The sequence below is a fragment of the Lates calcarifer genome, linkage group LG5 (genome assembly GCF_001640805.2).
Source record: "Lates calcarifer isolate ASB-BC8 linkage group LG5, TLL_Latcal_v3, whole genome shotgun sequence".
In the NCBI taxonomy this organism is placed as follows: Eukaryota; Metazoa; Chordata; class Actinopteri; family Centropomidae; genus Lates; species Lates calcarifer.
In genome coordinates, this window is record NC_066837.1 from 14839289 (window position 1) to 14863362 (window position 24074).

The 24074-nt window shown below is 42.3% G+C and overlaps 4 protein-coding genes across 4 annotated transcripts; all 4 read right to left on the reverse strand.

Moving 5' to 3' along the window:
- Window positions 1-1933: 1933 nt before the first annotated feature.
- LOC108896580 (D(1) dopamine receptor-like) lies at window positions 1934-5998 on the reverse strand. The gene is made up of 3 exons (XM_051070653.1): window positions 5056-5998; window positions 4840-5018; window positions 1934-4791 (listed from the first exon to the last, which is right to left on the reverse strand). The coding sequence occupies exons 1-3, from the start codon at window positions 5550-5552 to the stop codon at window positions 4184-4186; spliced, it is 1284 nt and encodes a 427-aa protein (XP_050926610.1). The 5' UTR covers window positions 5553-5998; the 3' UTR covers window positions 1934-4183.
- Window positions 5999-6378: 380 nt separating this feature from the next.
- On the reverse strand, window positions 6379-8801 carry LOC108896581 (glutamine synthetase). The gene is given in 6 exon segments (XM_051070655.1): window positions 6379-7137; window positions 7230-7429; window positions 7696-7817; window positions 7912-8088; window positions 8186-8332; window positions 8414-8801. Coding segments are annotated over 6 exon segments (1146 nt in total). The 5' UTR covers window positions 8583-8801; the 3' UTR covers window positions 6379-6806.
- Window positions 8802-10714: 1913 nt separating this feature from the next.
- LOC108896579 (uncharacterized) lies at window positions 10715-13959 on the reverse strand. The gene is made up of 2 exons (XM_051070276.1): window positions 12079-13959; window positions 10715-12006 (listed from the first exon to the last, which is right to left on the reverse strand). The coding sequence occupies exons 1-2, from the start codon at window positions 12788-12790 to the stop codon at window positions 11105-11107; spliced, it is 1614 nt and encodes a 537-aa protein (XP_050926233.1). The 5' UTR covers window positions 12791-13959; the 3' UTR covers window positions 10715-11104.
- A 740-nt stretch (window positions 13960-14699) lies between these two features.
- On the reverse strand, window positions 14700-20311 carry chrna9a (cholinergic receptor, nicotinic, alpha 9a). Its single transcript, XM_018695698.2, is given in 9 exon segments — window positions 14700-15664; window positions 15787-16388; window positions 16947-17298; window positions 17649-17829; window positions 17927-18039; window positions 18041-18082; window positions 19586-19684; window positions 19686-19732; window positions 19915-20311. Coding segments are annotated over 9 exon segments (1653 nt in total). The 5' UTR covers window positions 19961-20311; the 3' UTR covers window positions 14700-15493.
- Between the last annotated feature and the right edge of the window lie 3763 nt (window positions 20312-24074).

Sequence of the window (24074 nt, forward strand, 5' to 3'; positions counted from 1 at the left end):
TATGAACTTTTTTATTTCTCCTGCCCCCAAAAATCTCCATATTTCTCTCTCAAATCCTCATGCATCCTCTGTCCTCTTTTATTCATATTACATAGTTCACACTCTCTCTAACACACACACACACAAACACAAACACGTTCCCTCCTGTCTTCTCTTTTTCCTTTCTCAGTCTTGCTCGGTTTGCTCAACTCATCTGACCTAATTCATTTTTATGCTGGAAACATTCAGATTCATCGACTTAAATACACTTTCTCCTGAATAAAACACACACAGTGTTGCATTCTCAAACTTGTTCTTAAACATAAAGACTATAAGGGATTTGATCATTTATATAAGAGAACTAAATCTGTGTAAAAATATTCTTCATATATCCGTAATAATGCTGAGACCAGGGACATCTCCCTCCAGAGGACCAGGATTATTGTAGGAAACAAAGCAATGACCTGATCCAATGTCCCCAAAGGGACCAGAGGGGATTATAAGGTCTTTCAGATAGAAAGACTTCACTAACTGGATCAAAGGAGAAAGGACAGTATGTGGGAGGTAAAGCAAATCCATCAGCTGATATCTATCTATGACTTTTTCATCCATTAAGATAAATACAAGGATGTTTATGTTTTTTAAACTGTGGGAAACAACTTTTATTTGTTTAGTCAAATGTTAAGTCAAATTAACTTTTTTTGTAATAACTTTGGGAGGCACCAATGTTGCCCCATCTTATTGGGGCATTAGTTCAGAAAACACATATAACAAATAATGTATTTTGTTATTTATATTGGAGGAAATCATTGCCCACTGCATAAACGACTCGCTTTTTCTGTCACTAAACTAGACACTAAACAGGCCACAAGTCCTCCACATTAAATGACAGTATAAGTTGTTGGTCTATGTCCTCCTGAGCAACACATACATGCTTTTTCTGATGTGATGCCACTATTGTTAGGGTTAGACAGACTTAATGGCTTGGGTTAAAATAGCAACCTCTTTAAAGGGGTTATTTGTAAATTTTCTCTACCACCAAATATGGTTTCATTGTTATGTTTCCAAAACAAGAGGTTATAATATGACCTCTGAGCAGCACTACTTATTCAGGGCAGAAGTGCATTGCTATCAGAAAGTGATGAGACATGGCCTGCCAAGTCCAGACTAGCTAGTTGGCATGCTAACTTCAGTAGAATAATAGAAGTAATAGAAATAGAAGAAGAACAAAGAAGTTAAATGCTGAACTCGCAATGTTTCTCCTAGACTAGTAAACAGATGGTAATGCTGACATTGGCTATGTAGCAATAGCAAAAACTTACATATAGCTCCTTTAAGGTTAGGGACAGACCATGGTCTTGGTTAAAATAAACCAGTGTTGACTCTCAGCATGAAACAAACCACCTTTTCCAACATCTTGTTGGCACATCCAACCAACCACTTAAACCATTGCCATTTTAAGGCATTTGCTGCAACAAGTGATGTTCTTGTTTTTCTTGGTAGCCAATCCTGAATACACTGTGTGATACCTGAACGTTCTGGTAATACTGAGTGGTAGATACATAGCATTTGTTAGATTAGTTCGCCCATCTGAAGTATACAAATCAATCAGCAGCTCTTTCTGAAGCTTCCTCTTCCTCTCTCTTTCTTTCCTTGAGGGCTCATTTGATTCCCACACATTCAAGGTGGGCAGGTGTGTTTCCCCAGGTGAACACAGCCATCCTGGGAGACACATTAATGCAGTGAGCTCCTTCTTTGGTGACATGAGAATAAGGCGGAGAAAGAATGAAACAAGGACAGTTATTAGTCAGTCAGTATAAATAGATGTAATCACTTTTTCATTCAGAGAAAAAACCCCAGCCCTCCAGTCAGGCCTGTAATGGCTCCTCTCACTTTATAACCTACATGCAACTTCTGTAAATGGGAGACATGTTTTTAAAAATTTATTTGACCTCTGTTTTATTAATCCTCTTTGGTATGGTGACTATTCTTACATACAGTTGGAGACGCCTACAGCTGACAGATGCTCCTATGTAGGTTGCAAGCCCATTACACAACGAACACCATAAGGCTGCACACACACACACTTCCCATCTGGAGACAATTATACAGTAGGTATACTGTGCCATCTCTGTGTCTTCTCACTCCTGCATAATCAGAAACACCGATATGTATAACACGTTATCACTGGTGCCTAATACATATTATTATGTGTTAACTGTATATGTATTCAGTGAAACAATTAGCTGTTGCACTGATCCATAATATGTGTAATTCAAAGGAACAGTTTGACATTTTGGGAAATACAATTATTTGCTTTCTTGCCAAGAGATGTGAAAATCTGTCTGCAGCTAGTCTGGCTCTGTCCAAAGGTAGCAAAATACCACTAAAGCAACACTAAAGTTTGTTCATTAACACATTTTATCTGGCTCATTTAATTGGAACAAAAACCATGGTGTAAAAACTATAATTTCCTGGAGTATTTGCTGGTTGCTTGACAAGTGGACCCAAGAAATAGTCCTGCAGCACACCTAATCTGAAATTAGCTCTAAGCATGAAAGCAAGTAAGTGTACTGTATTTAATCTTCCTGACAATCATGATAGTGAATTTGAGGACTGAAATCAGGTGTAATCAAATAATCCAGACACTGATTTTCAAGTTTTTCATAATTATCTCATGATCTTGATGATTCACCTCATAATCTGAAGAAATCAGCCTTTTGTTTTCTCGAGATAACAACATACATTAAACCATTATTACAAGAAAACAAGCTGGGTCATGTTGAGATGACGAAATAATTAGGGTAAGATAACTGTAATACGTGTCTCTTCCAAAAGAACTATTTCTTTCAATCTTGTAATAGTAATGTAATCACAACCATCAGCAAAATATTTGTGGCTCAGGATGGGATCAGAATTCTTGTTGGATCCATTAAGGCTTGTGGCTCCTTGAGGTTATAGCAAACGCTTTCATATTTAACTCTAACAAGGAAGTCTCATGAAACAAAAATGAACAAATGCTAATCTGTAGTTCAGCACAGAGCAGGATACGAGGCCTTACTCCTGCATCAACCTCACTGCATGGACAGTAATCACATCTTGTGTTTTTGAGGGTTGTCATCGTAAAAGCTTGTATGTTTTCACCGGTCAGGGCATCTTTCACAGGAACAACCTTTACAAATTATTCATGTTTGTTTCTTTCAGGAGATGGGGGGGGGGGGGGACAGAGTGCACACTGCATTCACCACGATGCACAGCTGACGGGTGCTAATGTGAGTTACTTACATAATCCCATTTCTAGAGAGTCAGAGAAATCCTGACCTCTGGTAACTCTCTCTCTCTCCCCCATCGCGGAGAGAGCAAAGCCGACTGTTTGGCCTCGAATGGCCACACTGCAAAACCCCCGTCCTCACCGGCAGATCTAAATACAGTGGTTTATCAAGTGAAAGCGAGATCATTTCACTTGTTTGCTGTTAGATTTCATCTGAGAATTTGCTTGAAATTACTTCAGCGATGTGAATTAAAGGTGTTTATATCATCCATGTACAACATCTATTCTAATCTAACACTGAGAGTGAGAAAACTATAAACGATGATTGCACCTGCCCCAGCTTATTTGAAGACTTTGACTATAAACAGGCGCCTGCCTTACTCTGGGTTTTTACAGGAAAATGAAAGTGCCCTTTTCCCTTTGAGCCTTTTTTTCTGCTTGATTTAACCTAAGCAACTGAGAAATGATTATAAAACCTACTCAACAACTCTCCTATCTTAATCTTGCTGTAGGGCCTCACTTTATTTATCCACCTCCACCCTGCTGAGGAGAAGGAGAAGCAGTCCTCACGCAGAAATTTTCAAACTCCCAGTAAATTTTATGATGTACATTTCAACCCTGCAAAACCTTTGTTGGGTAAAAAATAAAGCTATAAGTAACAGCTCCACCTACAACTATCCCAAATTATGACTCATAAAAACACATGTTCTCAAGCAAGAAGAAAAGGACATTATGTTTTTTTTTCATATGCACTGAAAAATATGGATAATAAGTGATTGATTTGTATCAGGAGACCTAAGGTGGAGATGTCCCTTTTGTCCATATAGCCTATGCCTTGTTTGCCTAACCACACCTGGGATTGGCTGTGTCCACCTTCTTTGCATGTTTGACCTGCTCCGTGACCCCTCACGTGGACATCCTAAACCGTGCCCCTTAAATCGGAATCTGCGTCAGTCTGTCCTTGTCGTTACTTTCCTCAGTGTCCGTCACCTGCTGCGAGGTTGCCCCCCTGTGATAACACACAGTCACCGTGGTGTTCCCGCTGTCCTCGCTGCCCCTGGCGTTCGTGGGACAGGAGACGCCCAGCTTCGCGCTCAGCGGGCTCTCCTGCTTCAGGTTCCCGGCCTCGTTGCTCGCCATCACCGTTTCCACCGCTGCGCTCACCGCGGCCCAGCAGTCCCGTCCCCGGCAGCGCAGCAGGCGCAGGAAGGCGTCTCTAAAGTCCGCGTTAAACGCGTAGATGACCGGGTTGAGGGATGAATTGCTCCAACCGATCCACACGAAGACATCAAAGGTTTTTTCGCTGACGCAGTAAGGCCCTCGCTGGGCACCCGGGGCTCCTGGTCCGGGGCAAAAGGGCAGAGCGCAGTTCAGGATGAAGAACGGCAACCAGCAGCAGACAAACACACCCATGATGATGCTCAGAGTTTTCAGGACTTTTGTCTCCTTCCTGATGGAGACTCTGAGCTCCCGGTGTGACTGGGAGGAGCGCTCAGAATCTGAGTGTAGACTGATATGAGACTGGTATGAGTTGGCACCGACTTCCGTGCACAGGTGAGGATATAGTTCAGGTACATCCGACCTGCAACTCTGCGCGTGCTCAGCCGCGCGCTCCAGGGAGGATATCATCCGGATCTGCATCTGGGCTATCCGGTAGATGCGGGTGTATGTGACAATCATGATAGCCACGGGGATGTAGAAGCTGATGAGGGAGGAGGAGATGGCGTACGTTCGGCTGAGGCTGGAGTCGCAGCTCCCGTCGACGCTCCTACCGTGAAGCGCCAAGTCCTCCCCAGCCGCGTCACCGATACTCAGCCCTGTGCCAGTTCAGCTGCACGGGGACGAAGGAAATGACCACGGACACCGTCCAGGTCACGCCGATCATAACAGAGGCCACTTTCTTGTTCATGCTCCTCTCGTAGCGGAAGGGACTGGAGATGGCCCAGTATCTATCCACACTAATGACGCACAGGTTGAGGATGGAGGCGGTGGAGCACATGATGTCGCAGGCCAGCCAGGTCTTACAGAACCCACCGAACGGCCAGAAACCGGCCACCTCAGCCACGGCCTTCCACGGCATCACCAGCACGGCGACCAGGAGGTCCGACAGAGCCAGGGACACGATGAAGATGTTGGTTACTTTTGCGCGCAGGTGACGGTAGCGACAAACGGCCGCGCAAACCGTGAAGTTGCCTAAAAGCGTCCAAACGATGAGCAGCGCCAGGACGCAGCCCGTTAAAGCTCGGTGCGCCGGCAACTCCTCCCGGCTGCCAGCTCCTACCAAGCCGGTTGTGTTATTCATTGCCTGGTCCTGCGGTTCATGCCACCCACTCCTACTGTTAACGCACAAAAAACAAGGGGCAGAATAGTCACTGTGGGGTCCGCGCGTCCTGACTGGTAAGTGCTGCTGCTCTGAGTGCAGAGCAGATTTGCCGGGGAGCACATGCACCACCAGCTGGTAACTCACTGCTGACAGCACAGCGCAGAGACGCACAGGGCTGAGATAGAGAGAAGTTTGCCATCTGAGAGAAGACGAACGGTTCGAGCCATTTTAACATTACATCTGTATTTACTCCAATTCTGCATTACGGTTTCATATTCCTCCTCTCATCCCGATGTTTCTGTGCCATTTTCCTCCTGATTCCCACTCTGCACGGGAATAGGTTTGGGATTGAGCTGCTTGAAGTGAGAAAGCTGTTCGCAAGGCGACAACAAAGAATGTCGCACAGCACCAAGTGCTTTACATTTCAGCTCTATGATTAAAATGAATACGTTAAACAATGAAAATAGAGAAATTCCATACATTGAACATTGAGTATAAATATTACAAGGTTTGTAGCTGATAAACCTTAATTTTATTTGACTCACTCCTTTTTGTGGACTGGTTATTGGACTCATGATAATGCTATTGTTGCATTCTAGTCTATTTGTCCTACAGTATTTTATATTTCTAAATTTATAACTTGTGCAATTGCCACTTCCCCATTAAATGCATCATCCAAGGAGCAGGGTGTGCGCGTTACAGAGCCTACAATGTTATCATCCTTCTTTCTTAATCATATCATCTGACACATATCTTTCTGGTTGATTATGGCATGTCTTTATTGGAAAATGCATTTACCCAAGTACAGCACTGTCAAGTACAGTTTTGAGGTACTTATACTTGAGTATTTCTGTTTTATGCTACCAGTACTTTAATGCTTTCTCTACATATTGCTGCTGATACTTGTGTACTTTTACTTAGTAACACTGCAACAGTTCATCAGGATTACTGCCAGAAATACAGATGTTTTAAGACACTGTGTTTGTTTTTACTTTGCATTCAAGTTGTTTTTCCTGATAGAAAAGTGTCCAAACTTGTCTAGACCTAGCATGTGTTTGCAGGATGAAAACAGTCTGATGTCAGCTTCATTTATAATTTACTTCATCTTAAATTTTTTACTACATTCATGCAACACACAATTTCTGCATTTGAACTTGCAAATGTGTGAGATTTCTTTAAAATTTCACAAAGGCACTTAACTACACACAAAGAGTCTGATACATTATTCCCCTTTCAGAAAGTCACCGTCTCCTTTTCCTCGTCATCATCTTCCCCAGTGGCTCCCAGTAGACAGGTTTCAACCAGGGCCCTCATCACGCTGTAGGGGTCACAGTTGGCAGCAGGACGTCTGTCCTCAAAGTACCCGCAGCCCCGGCGACTGACATGGTCAGGGATGCGAACGCTAACGTTACGACGTCCTGAGGCTGCGGAGAATTCATCATAACTGGAGGTTAGGCTTTGACTGCAGAGGCGACTCATGTTGTCAGCGCCACCATGTGGATCGTAGACACAGAGGTGCTGAGAGTGACGCCTGCTCAGTCTTCTGATCGCCTCTTCAATGTACCTGTAACAGCAAAGAGAACAGATTTTATCTGTGTATCTGTTTCTAAACGGCTGTTTTCTATATGTGTGTGTCACCCCGTGCTCCAGACTTACAGAAGTCCCCCTTCACTCCTCATCTCCTTGGTGCTGAAGTTAGTGTGACAGCCTGATGTGTAAACGCTTTGCCTGAAGGGTTTAGCATCTAAAGAGGCAACAACCCCAAAGTCCTCACAGACACGGTGCAGGATGTAGCGAGCCATCCACAGATGATCCCCCGACTCAGTCCCCTCGCACGGGCCGACCTGGAACTCCCACTGAACAGACACACAAAAAACACATTTGGGTAAAAACCTGAAACCTAGAAACAAGAGCGATGACAGTGACGAGACAGAATCAAAACAGAAAGGTTGTGAACCGTAAAACCAAAACAACGAACAGAGAGATGCTGAAACCCTCAGTAGAACTGAGGGGGATGGGGGTGATGATTCTTTGTGGACTCGTCATCACAAGCCATCTCGTTCTCGTGGAAAATTTTTGGAGTGAATTTAGTAGGAAAACCAGCCAGACAACCTGCTCATACCTGGGAGGCTAAAGCTTCTGCATTGGTGCCACAGATCATTACACCAGCGTACAGGCAGGCTCTGTAGTGACAGATACAAATGTCTCTTCCATACACTTTGTTAATGCCCACAGCGCAAGACACTGAGAGAAAAAAAAACACAAAACAAGATTTGGTGAGGACACAGTTACAATTAAAAAGCAATGTAAGAATACAAGCTGTTTCTGCTAGTATTACATATGTAATAATATTATATGTTTTTCACACCTCCTGTAAGTGGACATCCCTGAGGAGACCAACCAAAGGGCTTTCCATCCAAACCAAAGAGCATGTACTCCTGCTCCATCCCAAACCATGGCTCAAACCGTTTCACCTTCTCCATTACTTGAACACAGTGTGAACGCTGATGACCTCCTGTGTTTAAAAGTAAAACACAAGGCTCAGACTCAGCAGGAGTTTTATGTTGAAGTTCAGAGTGTGCACAGCTGAAAACATCTGAATAATTTGTTACCTATGGGATCACGTTTGCTGTCAAGCACTTCACACAGCACCAGTTTATTAGGGTTGAGAGTGAAAGGATCTCGAAACATCCGGACCGGGATCAAAATCACTTCGGTTGGATCTCCATCAGTCCAGAAAGCATCCCACTCAGGTATATCTGTCAGAGATCAGCATTTTGAAAGTAACATTTAACACACACAAGACATTAACAATGCCACCCTCCATTCTTCTACTCTACCTCTGATTCCAGCTGGCTCGTTGTTCAGAGTCCTGGTTTTACATTGTAGATGTTCTTTAGTTTTATCGATCCAAACATATGTGACCTGACACTCTGTCCCTTTGGCCAGAGACAGATAGTGCTTCTTCACTGTCTTGTGAAGAATGAGGCTTTCAGAGAGGACCGACATTACGATCTCCTCCTCAGATTATTTGAAGTTGGGTGTTACTTTCCGATTAACCGATTGCTACCATGGGAATTTACGCAGCGTCTCTAAACTGCTCCAAGCAGGTTATGTTGGTGGTTAGCTCGTTGTTATCCTATAGGCCTATAAGCACCGCCCCACAGGTGGAAGACTCAATCTATATTTGCACAACGACCGAGAGAGGCTGAGCGAGGCTGTACAGAGATCGTCAGTCTCTATTAAAAAAAAAAAAATGTATTAATGCATTTATTTCTTTGCATTCTCCCTTCCCTAAAAATCAAAACGTTACAATCTGGTAGGTAATGGATGATGATTTTTATGCTCCAGTTTTTCAATTTACGTCATTTGAATTTGTATCCTTATAATCCTTTAGGAGGGACTTGCTCCTCATGAAAGACAATAATACCACAACCAACTCAAAGCTGTGTTGTCAATAGATGTGTGAGTGGAAGTATTAGCTCATAGCTTTGCCTAGCCTGTGTCAGTCACCATTAAATACATATTAAAGTGTAAATGATGGTCGGGATCGACTGGATCTCTTAAATTCTCCCTAAAGCGACAGAATTAACGTGCGCTCTTCATCTGAGAAGTACGGTGCATATCCCTTTTAGTTAACATAGACTCAATTTACCGACACCTTTTAACAACGATTGAGGCAGCCAGGGTTTATCAACCCTGACTCTCCTTGATAACCCCGATTTAAATGAGAGTAGGTTTAACTCCCTCCGTAGTATATTCCTCAGCACTCCTGCTTCCAAAAAGGTGTTCCTATACTACAGTTAGGTTCCAAAATTGTATGGATATACGTATTCAAAAATGTTCAAAGTCATATAGTCAAATGCATTTTGAGGGTAATTTGTTTAAATTCTATTTTCCATTTCATTTTCCTAAGTTTGAATTGCCGGATAGAGGAGCAACAATCCCACTATAATCTTCCAGAGTCTATAATCTATATTTCTATCATAACATAATCAAATGACAAAGGTGTCGCTTGTAGTGATGAAGCTACCGAGAATAACCACCTGAAGCTGCAGCTCTGCTCGGCTTCGCAGAGTTTTAAACTTCAAGTTTCAGCTCATTCTTTCACTGTCTGACCTGCAACTTTACTGTTTTGGTTCACTGTCACTGCACCGGTTTTTGTCACAACAAGCAGAGTGGAGCATTTGGCCACTGAAGAGCCAGATGTCATTGATAACATAACACCTATAAGTATCATTAACGCACTACATGGGCTACTCCTGCTCCTGGTCTATCTCTTCTCTCTTCCCATCTCACCTGTTTCTCGCCTCTCAACCCAACCAGTCGAGGCAGAAGTCCACCCTCCTACCCTGAGTCCGGTTCTGTAAGGAGGAGGTTCTTGCTCATGGAACTGTATACTATAATACTGGAATATAAAGTGCCTTGAGATAATGAATGTTATTATGAATTGGCGCTATGGTAGAGACCAAAAGCAGAGTTAAAAGAGAGTGAGAAATGTATTTATACTTCCCTGGGTGCCAGCACATGGCCCCAGATGAATGATAACTTTGTTCCATAACTGCTGGACATATAAATAAGCAGCTGTTTGCTATAAGTAACAAAATTAGCCTATCAGCGCCTCCATATCTTGTATTTTTAGTCTGTTCATATGTGCATATGTGGGGCCAAGTACCAGACTAGCAGCAGTAATTTCCTGGAGTCATCAGAGTCTTGCAAGGCAAGCAGTGAAGACTCAACAAACTAAGAAATGTTTACCTTGGCACAGAGCCAGGCTAGCTGTTTACCCCTATCTCTGGTCTTTATGCTAAGCTAAGCTAACCAGCTGCTGGCTGTAGCTTCATATTTACTTTAGTTTTACTAGATACAGGATATTATAATATAACTGCATCTTCCCTCCTCTGTCAGCTGCCTTTAGCCGCCAGTATTGTTCAGACAACATACTGCCATGACAGTGCTCTCTAAATTTAATACTCTCTCTCTCTCTCTCTCTCTCTCTGCTCTCTCCCTCTCTTACACACACACACACAGAGGACACGCTGATGTGGATAAAAGCAGACTTTTTGGCTGGGGACAGAACCAGATGGCACTGCTGAAGTTGGAGCACCGGTGAGGAACACTGAAATAGCACTCAAGCAATATTTTGGTCTTTATTAATGGCAACAGGGTTTTTGTTTGAATACAGATTTAGATGATGGAGACAGAGACGGACAGACTGAAGCAGAGGGTGGGGAGCTGATAATCAGATTATCTCCATCATTTTTGAGAGTTTGTACTATTTTTGTGCATTTGCTGATTTAGGACACACTGGAATTACATCCATTTGTTGAAATGAAATTGCTTTCACATGGGCATTAATTCCCTTTCTTTTCCTTACCGTCAGTTAATGGTTGAATCTAATAACAAATCATTTCATCATCAATCAAGTCACAGGATATTATATAATTAAGATCACAGCTCAAACATTCATACAGTTGGTTCTGACATGCAGTAAATGTAAAATAATAAATATACTAGAAATGTCAATGCTGTTACTGAATACAACAGGGAGCTCCAACACTTTCTAAAGCTGCATTCAGCCCCATTAGTCCCATCTCTTGCACATATCCAGTCACAGCTGTCACTGTGCTGTGTTTCTCTGCAGACTTCTTCTTGATCGTCCCGTTGCACGCCTCCAAACACTTTGTGTCGCGCTGCTTTTTCAAGGTGGAGATTTCTTTGTCACACTTTTGTCTCCGTAGGCTCTCCTCCAGCTGTCGCTTGAGGTTTTCTTCTCTTGCATTTTGTTGCTCTATCTTCATTTTGATGACCTTTAGCTCCTGCTTCAGGGCCTCAGTTCTCCTTTTCTCTGCCCTCTGATTCTCCATTTGTATATCCCTTTCTCTCTGATTCTCGTCTCTCTCGTGTCTGAGCATGTCCTCCATTTGCTTTTTGCTCTCCTCCTTCATCCTGCTTTCCTCCTCCAGCTTCTGGGTGAGTTGATCCAGCTCGTTCTGCAAAGCGTCCCTCTTCATTTCCTCCCTCAGCCTGATGGCCTGCTCCCTCTGTAGTTGCTGAAGTTCCCTCTCTCTCTCTTTCTTCTGGTTTTCTGCTCTGTCTTTTTGCACCTTCTCCTCCATTGCTCTTCTCATTTTCTCCTCCCGCTCAGTCTGCTCCTCCAGTATGTTAGTAATTTTGTCAAGCTTTTCTTGAAGAGCTTCCCTCTTCTCCTCCTCCTCTCTACGTATCTCCATCACTCTCACCATCTCTTGTATCTTCCTCTCCTTCTCTCTCTTGTCATTTTCCTCCATCTGTCGTCTGAAGGCGTCCTCTCGATCTCTCGCTAGTTTCTCCTCATGCTGCCTCTCCAGCTCCTGCTTTCTCTTCAGCTCCTCCACCTCCCTGCTGCTTTTTTGGCAAACAATTTCCAGCTCTCTTTCATACCACTCTTTTACTGCCGCCTCCTGCTTCTTTTTCAACAGCTCCTCCTTCTCATTCAGCAGCCTCCTCTCCTCCTGCAGCTCCTGAACCAGATCCTCCTCTGCTTTCTGGAGAATCTTGCTGGTGTAATAGCTTCCATCGTTACCCTGCATCATGCCATCCACCAAGGTGAGCAGCTCAGACACCTGCTCCTTGTTCTTGGAGCTATGGTTGCTGAAGACACAATACCTGCCCCCACACCCAGCTACCAGCTCAGCCAGGTCACTGCACTCGTCTATCAGACACTGCTTCACAGATGTCCCTTCTTCCAGAAGGTCTCCATGGGTGAAAACCACCACTGAGAAACTCAAAGCATGAGCGCCCATCGCCTGTTTGATCTGCCGCACCACCTCCCTCTCCTCCTGAGTGAACCTCCCGATCTGAATAACAAGGAGGAACACATGAGGCCCGGGGTACAGGAGGCTAACACTCCTCCTCAGCTCCTTCTGCACCTCCTGTGGAGTCTGATGAGTGTCCAGCAGCCCAGGGGTGTCCAGGAGCATCAGGTGACGCCCACGATAATCCCCTGTGGCCCTGCGACAACGCTGGGTGACCGAAGAGCTGCTGACCTTTGAGTCAAAGACCTTACGGCCCAAGATGGAGTTGGCGGTGGCACTTTTGCCGCTGCCGGTTTTCCCAAGCAAAACTAGTCTGATCTCAGGAAAGGAAGGAGATGGCCTCCTGCCTGGAGAAACAAACGAGGAGGAAGGATAGGTTATGCTCAAGAGAAAGAAAGAATAAAAAAGAAAGAAAGACATGTAAGTGGTAACTTACCTGCACAGCTGATGGAAGACAGCTGCTTTGTGATAGATGACATGTTGTCTCCGCTCACTATACCTCCATAAATTGAGAGCAGAGAATCTCTATATAGACCCCATCTTTGTGGGTGTGTCTGCCCCTATGACATGTTAATCCCCCTCTGAACTCTAACCATCATCATCAGCATGTTTGTAATATTTGTCTGGAGAGAGTGTGGCCCAATAGTCTGTCTCAGGCCTTATCTCTGACTATACACACTATAGCAACAAGGGCATTGTCCAGCAGAGGCAAAGATCTGGGAACTGGTCTAAGAATTAGGAGGGGGTTACATGAGTAACTTGGGGTCAGTGTGATCAGGGTCCAACAGATCGGTCATTTGATTGTTGTGTCACTTTATCTTAAGTAAGCTGATTAGTTGCTGTTTAGAAACCACCAGGAATCGATAAACTAGTCACTTTTCTGTCATTGTTGAGTCATTTCATGCGGCTCCCTCTGAAGACACAAAATGCTTCATACAACTTTTTTCATAGTAGTCCTCCAGCACCTGGAAACAAGACTTTGATGTGTAAAATTGGTGGCATTCCCCTTTAAACTAGGAGTGCTTAAAGATGTGTGTTTGTTTACAAATTCCACTAGATGGAGGCAGAGGTTAGTCCACCTGATGTGACAAGTCAGACAAGTTATTGACTGTTCTTTATCATGATGTGGTGCTGAGAGCACAGACAGCCTGACGTCAATACTAAAGATTATGAGAGTGAACTTAAAACAGATTCCACTTTCTTTAATGATTTTCTCAGTATTTATTCTCTTTTTTGTGACTTTATTAAATGAATCTTTTTCAATACTGCCCAAAAACAAAGCTGTTCAGTGAATGTAGGAGGGTATGTATCTGGAGCCTGTAAATAGGAACACCTGTTTATAGAAATAGTAATGAACTTCAGCTTGAGCCTGGAATAATCTCTTTATCTAATGTTATTTCTTATATTAGAGAAAATAATGGAAGATTTTGTTTACTGTAACATGATTTGAAATCTAAGACACTTGGGTAATCATTATTCCATCACATTATGCTCCTGTTTATTGTTTTGATCAAATTATTGTTTTTTCTAAACTAATCTTTATTTATTGTTTCAGGAAACAGTTAAGATTTGGAAATACTGTTTTAAAGCAGTGGACCTTTTGGGGGGGGGGGGGGGGGGGGTGTTAGTTGTTGTTAGTTTTTGAAATATACTTAACCAGTGTTGATACTCTACAGATTCTCTGTCTTTTATGTTCTTTAGTATCACTGAGCTGTCCATTCAGCACTTTCTGAATAAATGTACTTACATGTTCATTTTGTTATGAATGGACTTCATTCATTCAATCAACCAATCATTTATTCATTCATTCAGTAACTGAGTCCAACCCTTTATCTGCCCTCTAGAGGTTACTGGGAGAATGGATATTAAACTAGGTTCAATCACTCACCTGTCCCCTGCAGTCCAGCTGAATTGTCTGGTAAACCTTTGGTCCTTCATTCATCTGGATGTTACTTTGACACAAACCAACCATTTAAACATTGTTGCAGACCCTTCTACAGGACCCAAAGGATCCACTGCCAATGTCCTGGCACCAGATGTCACAGGATGGATCAGAGCTGTTTTGACAGCACAAGGGAAAATTGTGAGTTGAGTTAAGAATCAGCACCTTTCTAAAACTATTTCAACATAAACCTAACATTCTGAACTTCACAAAGGGAGGATTTATCGCAGGACTGTTATATTAGATTACATCAGTTATAGCTAGGTGTACCTAGAGTGTATATATTCATTTCTATGACCTGTATATGTGAAAGAAATGATTTTGCAGAAAAAAGTATGAGTAAAAGTAACATTTTATATGCAAAAAACAGAAATGGACAGCTTTGCAAAATGTATACATACATCATATATAACAAATCAGGTTTGTAACACACCACAAACTGCTGGGACAGTGAGTTAAACCTGTTTTAATAACAAGATATCAAAGGTTTATTATTTACTGAACCAATAAGTAAAGTCTAAGTTAGCCCACAGGTACAGAATATTCACCCTTGATTCTCTGGAGGTAGTGAGGGATCTCTTTAAAGAAAAGTAAACATTCATCCTTTCACTTGAAGTCTCACACACAACAACTGATTCACAATTTAGTTACTGCCTGTAGAGTGTGTGCCCTATGCATTTGATACACAAGGCTGTTTCATAAGTATTTATTCTGCTGGTGCTCTCACTGTAACCATCTCTGGAAAACAGCATCATCTGGTTGCTTAAGATGTAATGTAAGTAATGTAATGCCTATAGCTGGTTGTCTGGCTGTTAGCTCATCAATAATGGAGAATCCATGCATGTTCTAGGTGAGGCCTAGATTGTCTTACCGCTCCACTGCTCTGTGACACATGCAAGCACACCTGACATTAACTAACTACGCGCTTAAATGGATGATTTGTGTGCAGTGACCCAGTCAAAGCATGAAAAAAAGACAACAGTTAACCTACACAAACACACACATACACATACACATACACACAACACAATACTGACATATCAAATGCAATCTCCTTGTAGACAAAACAGTTTTTGATTTATCTGATGTTAAAGGTAGAAATGGGGCGACTCTGGAGGAACGCTGCAGGTTCAGCAGTGACGGATGATGAATGCTGTTGTGAAGGTGAAAAGATGAGTCGGTCAGGAGGCCTTGGCGATGATGAGGATGCTCATGAGGAAGACCATGACAAAGAAGATCCACATGAAAAACCTATCCATCACCTTGGCGACCTTCTTCCACTCAGCTGCCTTGACACACGTGGCCCTCTGCTCGCGGAAGCAGTTGGCGATGTACTGGATGTTCTTCACCACCTGAGGAAGAGACAGATCCAAGAACTAAAACAAGCACTTAAAGAAACTTTAGAAGAGGAGCAGTAATCAGATAAGTAGGTAAAATGAGTAAAAGGGAGAGGCGACGTGCTGCGGTGATGCACCTGTTTATGCTGGAGGCAGGGGCAGCAGCAGGGGCAGGCTGGGACTTGAATTTTCTCTGTTGGATACAGGAGCTGCTCCTTCAGCCCTCCATTGAGGTGCTGGAGGTTCGGTGGATTAGGAGGGGCCTGGTAGTCCAGTTCGTCCCGCCTGATATGGTGGTAGCGCTGCGTGGGTTCTCGCTTTGCCTCACCCCTCTCCAGTCTGGAAGCATAGTTGTTATGGTTGTTAAAATGATGATTCCTGCTGTTGGCAGTGCTGTTGGCCTGGCTCTTGTGATGCTTGTGAACGCTGTGGCCATTGCTGTACTTGTACTTGTCACTGTCGTGATGGTAGATGCCGTCATGAAACCGGTCGTCTTGGTAGCAGGCCTTATCGCTCATGGGTTCCTCGGGGTACAGCGGGGTCTTCTCGCTCTCTGGTGTGGTGCAGTTCTCCCCCACCTCGTAGACGAAGAAGATTTTAGACATGTAGTCAATGATGAGCACCTTGGCCCAGTGAGGGACTGGCTTAGCCTCAGCACCACAGAAATGAATGTTCATGATGAAGATGGTGAGAGAGGTGGAAGCTGTGATCATAGTCATGGTGGCAATATAGTATTTCCCTTGGGGAGAAAGCAGAGAAAAAGACAATTTTATGAAGTGTAATAAATTAACACAAACATGTACATAGAAGCTGTACTTCCTCACTTCATCACCAGTAATCTGGAAATCTGTAGTCCCACTGATATCAGGATACAAAGACATATCCACCTGTATCAGCCAAGCTATTTAGACGTTTAGCCAATTTTATCTGAGCTTCAATGGAGGTTCATTTCCACCATAATTCTGACTCACTGAATCAAAATGATGAGGTACTGATTTAGAAATATAAGCTACTAAGTGAACATTATGAGATCCACCCATTAGAGTAATGACAGCCAATTTAGAGTCACCAGTTGACCCAACCTGCTGGTCTTTGGACTGTGGGAGAAAACCACAGCACCCAGAGGAAAAAAGGATAAGACACTAAATCATTCTAACCTTATATCTCATAACTCTGACCTCCCACAAGATGTTTTTCTTTTTTAACCTTTCATCTATTTAATTCTTTTACTGGTGGAAATCAGCTTTTGTATAGTCAATATTTGCCATATAATACTGTGCCAAGAATGAATTCAAACCTATATAGGGCATGCTCTCTGCAGGAGGCATGCTCTCAGCCACCAGCAACTGGAACACCGTGAGCGCCAGCAGCACCGTGACCCCAAGGGAAACCTTCTCCCCGGAGTCGGCTGGCAGGTAGAAACCCAGCGGGGCGAGGAAGGAGATGAGGAAGCAGGGCAGCAGCAGGTTGAAGATGTAGAAAGAGGAGCGGCGCTTCAGGAGCAGGGTGTAGGTGATTTCGGTGTAAGGATCGGCGCAGCAGCCATACATCATGACGTTCCTGACTGCGGGCATGCCATGGCACTCCCACTCCACATTCTCCACAAAGTCAGACAGGTCTCCGCTGTCCATGGCCAAACTGATGTCCACCTGTGTAGAGGACACACAGACAGTTAAAGTAAAGCAGGTACATATTTGCTCATGTGACAGATAAACAGACACTCTAGCTTCTGTATAAGCAATTTAGAGTTTCTGCTCCACCAAAGGAGCAACATGGAGATCAAGAAAAACAAAAATCTTCTCTCTGTGTGATTCTGTTTGTTATTGCTCCTTAAAATGTTGGATTACTTTCTCAAAATTCAACATCTGAAAGCACCTTAGTACCAGTTTCTGGGAATACTATGAGTGTTTCAGGTTACCTGGGCAGTGTGCAGATGGACATTACTATTAGTGTAATCCTCTCCTATTCACCCCACATCACACCCCCCATTTATAGGCACCTGGTTGCCGTTGTAGGTCCAGGACCCGAAGGTGAGGTTGCACTGCTGCCAGTCAAAGGGGAAGTAAGACACGTCAACCACACATGAGCTCTTTGTGATGGCTGGAGAGTCCCAGACGATCTCACCATTATAACGCAGCTTTACGTTGGTGCTGGGTGGACCTGACTCCTCCTCATCTGCTCTGCACAGACATCAAGTGGAGAGGACACATTTGCAGATGCATGCATGCAACACTTCTTTCACTATATATTACATTACTATGTCTGTCTGTTACTGACTTGTTGTAGAGGACAATGTCCGGCTTCCAAACCAGGTCGCTGGGGATGTTGATCATCTCTAGGTCGTCATAGTCCTCCTTCTCCCACTTAAGATAGGCATCATGCCAGACCTGTCCTGATCCACAGGTACGTGGTTAGAACCTGGTTCCTCTCATCCTGCACACAGACAAAAGAAAGACATACGCTGAGAGAGATGGTGGTAAATTTCCAGGAAGTTCACATAGGTGTAAATTAAACTTGCAGGTTGTTCCTGAATATCATACCAGTCCCTCCTTTATACGCCAGCACAGTACTATGCAGTGCTGACCTCTGGTGGTCTATACAGGAACAGCAGATTGAATGGCTGCACGTAAGAGAGGCACATATTTGTTTTGTAACTCTAAATGTGGAGCAATGAGCAAATTAAAGGGGCATTCCACTGATTATACACAACAAAATTCATTCATTGGTCACTAAGAGTACCACACAGACTGTGAGACAGAATATTTGGCAGCTGGATCAGTTTTTACCTTTTCTTTTTTATGTTTCCTTTGCATGTCCCTTCCTTTTAATACTTGCTGGTATGGGACATACAGCTGGACTTTAATTTGGCTTTAACTAGATCTTAATTTATAGTGGGTATAATAAAATAATTATTAGGGAAACACATAGAGTCTAATGACATGAAATGAGAATCTATTAACATCAGAAATGTGTAGATTCAGTTATATGTTTATTACTGAGGGCATAGTTAAAGGTCATGTTGCACTGCACTACATTATATATTGAAAGTTGTACTTTACCTACATGAGGGGGAAGAATATTAGAAACTGAATATAATGGCAACACTATGACCTCAGTAATGAAACTTAACTTTATAAACACAATAAAAGTAGACATTATGGCAGAACAGTTGTACTGAACTGTGCATATGCCAACATGATTGTCCCCTGCTGTTTGGAGCATTTTCACCACAGAGTGATTTGTTTTTTTATGATTAATCTTTGCGTAATGGTCATTTATCTTAACTGTTTGTATTCTTATCTTCACTCTTATTCTAATGGCAATTCTTCACTGCACAGTGGTCATTTTTAGCACAGCTTCTCTGCTTTTTATTGCATGTGTTCTACTAGAACCTTTAATCTTTCAAGTTTAAAAATGTGGCAGTTAGAGGAGCCATGAACAACAGCAGTTTTTGATCCCTGTCTTCCCATAATCACCTTCATCATTTGACAGATTGAGGTTTATCTTCTTAAAATATGAAGAAGCTGAGCCCACCTATACAAAGTGATGCTATGTGACCAAGCATAGAGCAAGTGTTTACTAGTCTGTCTAGTGGACATCCTAAAGTTTCAAAAGGAGCTAAATACATCTAGATGATTCCTCTAGAAATGTATATATTATGTAATGAATTCACAAAATACGAAGTATTTTTTCCATGTAATGTGGTGTTGTTGGTACAACCATAAAACATGGTGGTGAATATTCACTCAGTATAGTTTAGCATTGAAAGAAGAAGGTACAGAATATGTGATGTGTGATTTCTTTAAAGATATATAGGGGAACATCAAAAGAGAACTTTCTATGTGGTTAAAGAGTTGTGTCCATGTGTTGTGCCGTCACTGTATCTCTCAATCTATACAGGGTAATGATATGTATTTGAGTTTCCTCTCTACTCACCATATCTTTGATCTGTGACAGTGTGATCTGCAGCGACACATTGAGGGCTCTGTCAGTGTCCTCCACAGGTCTCAGAGCATTGGAGTAGTCCTCCATCAAGGTCATTCAGAAGTTTGCGGGCATAATGACCCTGGGCGCCGTGGGACACTTGGGGGACGAACAAAACAGAGGGTGGGTACAACACACATGGAGGAAAGAAATGTTAGATTAGACAGGGAAATTCTGAATTGCAGACAAGAAAAGTTGCAGAAAACATGGTAGACTGGGCTTAAAGGGAATAAACAAATCAGTCATATAAAAATCAAACAGATCTATCATGCAGAACTGACCTTGTACCAAAAGGCTAATCCAAACCATCAGCGCTGCCTTCCTCATTTTCAACCAGTCACAAGGCGGGGGATCAATTATTCAGCAAAGCACTCGCTGAGACAGCCCGGGTCCAAATCCAGAGTGTCACTCTATTCTGATCTCCATTTTCCCCTGCTGAGGCTGAGCGAGCCGAGAACCACAGAAAATTCTCGAAAATCTTACATCCTGTCAGAAGCTCTGAATGCTTCACTAGCTGTTAGTTGCAGTTCGTCTCTGTCACTGTCTCTCTGTGTGTGATCGCTGCTCTGGAACAGGACCCGGGGGCTATCATTCACACACACACACAAAAACACACATACAGGTACACTGCAGTATCACATAGCACACAGGGTGTAATGTGATGCCTGCAGCCCTATCCACTTGTGTACATGACCACAACCAGCTGTATGACACACAGGCATGCACACACACACATGCATACACACTGAACCTTACTGCATTACACAGCTAACGACGTGTCAGTCACACACATACAATGACACTTTCTTACTCATGCTCAGGTCATTCAAGATGAACACACACACACACACACACACACACACATATGTCAGTGATGATGTGACACATGTCATACACAGGCTACCACATGACAATTAATGCAACTCCAGAATCAAGTTTCACCCTGTAAATAGGAATCTTTAACATGAAGACAGTGACGCTGTACACTGGCTGTAGATCAGTGACAACAGTAGATTTCATCCTCACTTAGTCTGTATGTTGTGGAGAGGAATCAGTAACCAGAAACTGAGGTCAACTAACTGACCTTTGAAATGTCCAGCAGTCATGACATCTTTACGGTTTCGCATTATCTTAACATGTTGGTTTACACCACTGTATTTGTCTAATATTTTCATCATACAGCAAATGATTTCTGTTGGGTTTTAGTGTTTTCATCCTGTATCATGTTTCAAATTTATTGATAAAACTGTTTATATTACATGAGATTTATACTTTGTTTTATTTCATTTTAACTTTTTCATCTTCACATGTCCTAAACTTTATTGAATCTGTGTATCATGTATTCAAGGACAACACTAAATAATACCACTAAAATGGCTATTACTAGTAAGAAGGAAAAGAAGAAGAAAATATTTTAAGCATAATTTTTGGAGAAAAATGCAGAAAAGTCTCCATCTGCACATGAGGAAAAGATGAGCAGGGAGAAGAATGGATGTAGGGGAAGCTAATTAGCTATAAAAAAAAAAAAAAAGACAGCTAGCTCTCTGTACATGCATATGTATCAACTTTGTGTGAGTGGTTGTTTCAGTTTCAGTCGTTTAATATATTCTCATATATTCTTATTTATAAAAATATTACAATTAGAGAAGCAGGCAAGTAAATGAAAATGTTTCTGGTTATCAACATGTGCTGTCAAGGTTTCCTGATGTGGGTAACGATAGGAGAGCTGCTGTTTGAGAGTTTGTGGTTTGTGAAGCAGGGTATAATGTCAGCTGCAAAAATTAAAACATATAGCCTTTTTGAAGCAACGTGTCTTTTTCAGTCTGTACAGAATTATTACACCTTCTGTCCTTAGGAAGAAACCTTTCACAGGAAGAGCAACAGAGGAGGGATACCTCCTCCAGCACAGACATGCAATAGATGTTTCATGTAAAGAATGAACGAAACTAATACAGAGGGGGAGAGAGGGGCTGGGACTTATGGTGGACGAAGATCCAAAACATCTGGAATGAGGGACTGACAACCAGGAAAAGGAGAGAGGTCTCAGGGCAGCCGATAGTCCAGCACACAGAGCCTGGGTGAAAACGAAGGACAAGGAGGAGAAAATATGAGGGGCAGAGGGAGAGAAAGAAGAAAGAGGACAACTATGTGCTTGAGGGTTAGAGAGATGCGGTGGTTATCAGAAAGTCTCATCAGCAGGACAACATGGACTGACTGTACTTACTAGGATTAATGGATTCATTGAGACTGAGAAGGGCCTGCTGGTGGGAGCATAGTAACAGGTACAAGCCCTGAAGTAATCAAAGGACAAACAACTAACTTATTTTAGAGCAAAATTTGGATGTGAGTCAGTGCATGGATTATACCACTTCACAAGAAGCAGACGTGTCCTTGTAGTTTACCGTAAATTGGTGCTTTTGTCTCAAGAATTCATTGTATCAATATGAAATGTCACTAAGGTTCTACTCTGTTATTCTGCAGAGTAGGGCACAGGGTGATGTGATGTGTTAATGTGTCACTGAGTTTCTGTGGTACTGAGCTCGCATAGGACAGGTGTTTCCTGTGTGTGTGTGTGTGTGAGAGAGAGAGAGAGAAAGAGAGTGTGTGTGTGTGTGTGAAGGAAGAAAGTGAGAAATACTGTCATTGTATAAGTGTAAAAGTTGAAGATGAATTTTGTAAACCAGGGTTTTTTGTTGTTTTTTATTTTATTGTAAATATGTGTGCAGGGTTAAATGTGTGTTGTTTGTGTGTGTGTGTATGAGAGAGAGAGGGAGAGAAAGAGAGAGAGAGAGAGAGAGATTAACACAATATAGTCTATGCACTATATAAACAAATATAGGGGACACAGAGACTGACAGAAAAAGCAAAGAGTTAGAAAGAGCTAAGGAAGTGTGTGTGTATGATACCATGATTATCGCCCTCCTACAATGATCAGCTGTGTCTGATGAACAATGATCACCTGCTGTCATTTTACCTGTTTGGTACTTTAGTAATCTTAAGCAGGGTGAGTGTGGAGTCAGATTTGTGTCAATATAATCAAAGAGAACCTATTAAATATTGAACAAAAATAAGAATTTGAGAGACAATAAAACTCACTGAGGCAAAGAAACAGTCATCTCAAAAGTAAAACATAACTTGAAAAGAAATGATTTGCTTAACCTTTTACTTTTTTGGATTATATATCCTTTTGTTTACATTTCTCTCTCACTGATCAGACTTCTGAGCTGAACCTACTAACACTGTGTAGCCAACACCTGATGTATCTTAGGCAAACAGAGCTCCACTGTTGTCCAGAAACTGGGACTGTTGAGCAGAACAGAAGCTGCTATTAATGTTATTAGTAACAAGTCAAACGCCAGCCACTAAAACTAAAACTAAAAGTAGGACTGACATGTTGTTGGTTTCGGTCTTTAATGGCATCTGTTCACAATAACAAAAATGTCAACTGTTGCCAGTGTTATCCTTTAAAGTCAGATATATATATCACTTTGAAACACTGACAATTCTACAATTAGCAGTGCTATTTTGTCAATGATAAGATATTCTTAGTGTAAAGATATAAATCCAACATGAAGTAGTACAAGGCTGTATAAAACTGGGATGGGATTGGTTGACAGGGGGAGTAGCTGATTGGCTGTTGTTATAGCAGGAAAAGCACAGGTGCTGTGAATAACACTAACGATGGCTCTCCTCAGTTTAGCTGTACCAGTAAACACACATCAATGAGCCTTGAGTACCAGAGCCTTGAGTAAACAACACATAAATGAAATGCAACCATTACTAATAAGTTATATGTTACACATGTGCTTCTTCTGCTGTGATATGCCAAAATGTCTGCTGTGAAAAAGGCCTGTTTAGCGGCTCCTTGGATAACATCAGAGGCCCCTGAGAGGTAAGTACAACCACTATCACACTCCTGTATACCCTGTATGCAGTGTGTGTGCGTGTGACAGAGAGAGAAAGAGAGAGAGAGAGAGACAGAGAGAGCGAGAGGGAATAGGCATTGTGGTAGTTGTGGGACAGCGCACAATGAGAGATGAAAGATCTGACCACAGCAGGCAGTCAAACATGCTGAAGTGTCAAAGTGAAGCATTTGTCTTTGTTGCTTGTCACTCAAAAATTACCAATGTGCAGACATTTAAATGTGATCTACTTATATTTCATCTTCTAGCTATATTGTTGGACTAGAACACAGTTTTGTGAATGAATTGTTTGATTCTTGCCCTCTGTGTCAGATGATACAGTCGTTAGTGCCCTAAACAACTTGTAAAAGATAATAATAGTTAGAAGTTTAATATAGTAGAATAATACAAGGAAGTGTTTCATCTAATTACTTCTAATACTTAACTGGTTTCTCAGTATCTTGAATTTAGATTTTTTTTTTTTTCTTTTTTTCTTTTTTTCCATGTTATACTACATGAAGAAATAGAGTTGGTGAACA

Excerpts from the sequence above, each read along its gene's own strand:
- LOC108896580 (XM_051070653.1), bottom strand. The coding sequence starts at position 5,552 with ATGAATAACACAACCGGCTTGGTAGGAGCTGGCAGCCGGGAGGAGTTG. Across the intron at positions 5,019-5,055 it reads TGGCACAGGGCTGAGTATCG|GAGCGTCGACGGGAGCTGCG; the intron begins GTGACGCGGCTG and ends GCTTCACGGTAG. Across the intron at positions 4,792-4,839 it reads CGCGGCTGAGCACGCGCAGA|TCGGTGCCAACTCATACCAG; the intron begins GTTGCAGGTCGG and ends TGTGCACGGAAG.
- LOC108896579 (XM_051070276.1), bottom strand. The coding sequence starts at position 12,790 with ATGTCTTTCTTTCTTTTTTATTCTTTCTTTCTCTTGAGCATAACCTAT. Across the intron at positions 12,007-12,078 it reads AGCAGAGGAGGATCTGGTTC|TAAAAGAGTGGTATGAAAGA; the intron begins AGGAGCTGCAGG and ends AGGAGGCGGCAG.